The 1,967-nt window shown below is 42.0% G+C and overlaps 1 protein-coding gene across 1 annotated transcript in view; it reads right to left on the bottom strand.

The window, feature by feature from the left end:
- LOC101853278 (dynein heavy chain 7, axonemal) overlaps positions 1 to 1,967 on the bottom strand; it is a gene marked incomplete in the record, with an annotated part of 106,541 nt that overhangs the window by 73,429 nt on the left and 31,145 nt on the right. Inside the window, 2 exon segments of the mRNA XM_035973404.1 lie at positions 45 to 190; positions 1,372 to 1,520. Coding sequence (XP_035829297.1) covers positions 45 to 190; positions 1,372 to 1,520 — 295 coding nt within the window.

Raw genomic sequence — 1,967 nt, 5'->3', positions numbered from 1 at the left:
GGGGGTTTGCAAGTATGGATAACAAATTTGGTGTCCGGCCTGACCTGTGGAGAATCGTCGTCCCTCCTCTGGCATCTGTGCCATGATGTCCGGGGAGGAGAAGATGGGCTCCAGGTAGAGCCAGGTGGCCTGCACCTTTAGCCACTCGTCCAGGATGTCCTGGAGCAGCATCAGCTTGGTCTCCCACTCCCTGGCACACACAGATTGTTTGTGTTAGTAAGGTTTTTAAAAGTTTTAGTAAGGTTTTACGGTGCTCGCAATTGCATAAAGTCATATTATGAGCGCCAACGGGAGGATGTCAACAGAGATGTATAAATGGGGAATCAGGCTTACTCTGCTCACCTCTCTAGCCTCAACAGCACAAAGTCTGCTCCGACTATCAAGGCACCTCAGAAATAGCAGTTCACAAGAGAGTGACAAACACAAAAAAGAAATAGAGGAAAATGACAATAGTAAGGTTGAAGAATGAAAAAGCAGCAGTTCCCCCTCTGTTGTTCCGGCACAGTATGAGCATGACATTGATAAATCAGCCCATTTACAATTCTACTGTGCATAAGAACAGGCTAATATCCCCCCTTTGGGAATGGCCTAAAGACACTTCAGTGAGAGAGAGAGTTCATGCATTTGTGTGAATGATATGTTTATTTACATCAACCTATTGTGCATTTTTTGTTCCCATAAAACTGTTTTTACTGTTTCTAGTTATAATAACATCATCCTCATAAATCCCTCTCTCTCTTGCTCTCTATCTCTCTTGCTCTCTCTCTCTCTCTCACTCTCTCTCTCTCTCTCTCTGTCTCTCTCTATTTCTGTCTCCCTCTCTCACATACACACAAACACATCCTGGCACGGATTTATGCATACAGTCAGCCAAACAAATGATACTTTATCACCTTTCAAAGACTATGGCTGAGCTCACATCTCTTTGATACTTGGCAGTTCATCACAAACAAACTGGCATCTTGACTTTCTACTCTATGTAATGCTCATAACAAAGTTTACTCAAAACAGTAGTTCCTGGCCATTCAATGACCACAGATTGACAGTGCACATTATGAACTTTAAGAGACCCCTATCTCCAAAGAGGACAAAAAAGTACTATTCAAAAGTGACTCTGAGAGAAATCTCTTTTACAGCTTTTTAAATAACTAATTTGAAAAAGAAGTGTATATGGGTCTTGAGAAGGTAGTATTTGCTCAGTCACAAGGAACATGCAATGTGAATGACACACTTAAGATTTAAAAAAAACAAAAGCACACAAACAACAAGAAAAAAGAACTGTGTTCTTCACTTCTTACATTCAAATCTTAGGTACAAAAGTGTCAAAATCAGCCCCACACTTCCTCCTTTCTCGTGCTTCTTCACACTTACTTGATCTCTGCCTCAAACGGCTTGATGAACGGAGACCCCCTCATTGTCTGCGTCTTCACGATGTGGTCGTCCAGCAGCTGCTGAATGTCGTCGATGGAAGACAAGATGGACGTGCCCGTCTCACGATACGGGATGATGACGAATTCGATCTGGAAGTATGAACAATCTCAAAGTGAGTTCTCATGTACTTTGTCAATACCAAATCAAATATACTCATTGCCAGTAACACACGAGGCAGGGTAAGACCCAGAAGAAAGTATTTGGAAAACGGTTTCGTTTAGTTTTAGAAAGAGTTTTAATGGCACTTGAAACACAATTAGACTATATTAGTGTCGAAGACTAGAGGTGTTAAAAGAGAGTAACCTACAAAAAAAGGAGGAAAAATGAGAACAATAGGTGGTGTTTACATCGGCTCTGCTGGTTTTGGAGCTCTTTTACAGTTTCTGTCAGGACTGTGAGCCTGAAACTTTCCTCATTCCATCGTGGAGGTGCAGTGCAGTGTTCAGACTGTTAAGTGCATTTTTTGTGTAATGAGAGAGGGGGAGAGAGAGAGAGAGAGAGAGAGAGAGAGAGAGAGGGGGAGAGAGAGTTTTTAG

The sequence above is a fragment of the Aplysia californica genome, unplaced genomic scaffold, assembly GCF_000002075.1.
Source record: "Aplysia californica isolate F4 #8 unplaced genomic scaffold, AplCal3.0 scaffold01203, whole genome shotgun sequence".
NCBI classification, from domain to species: domain Eukaryota; kingdom Metazoa; phylum Mollusca; class Gastropoda; order Aplysiida; family Aplysiidae; genus Aplysia; species Aplysia californica.
This window is presented reverse-complemented; position numbering and strand designations above follow the sequence as displayed.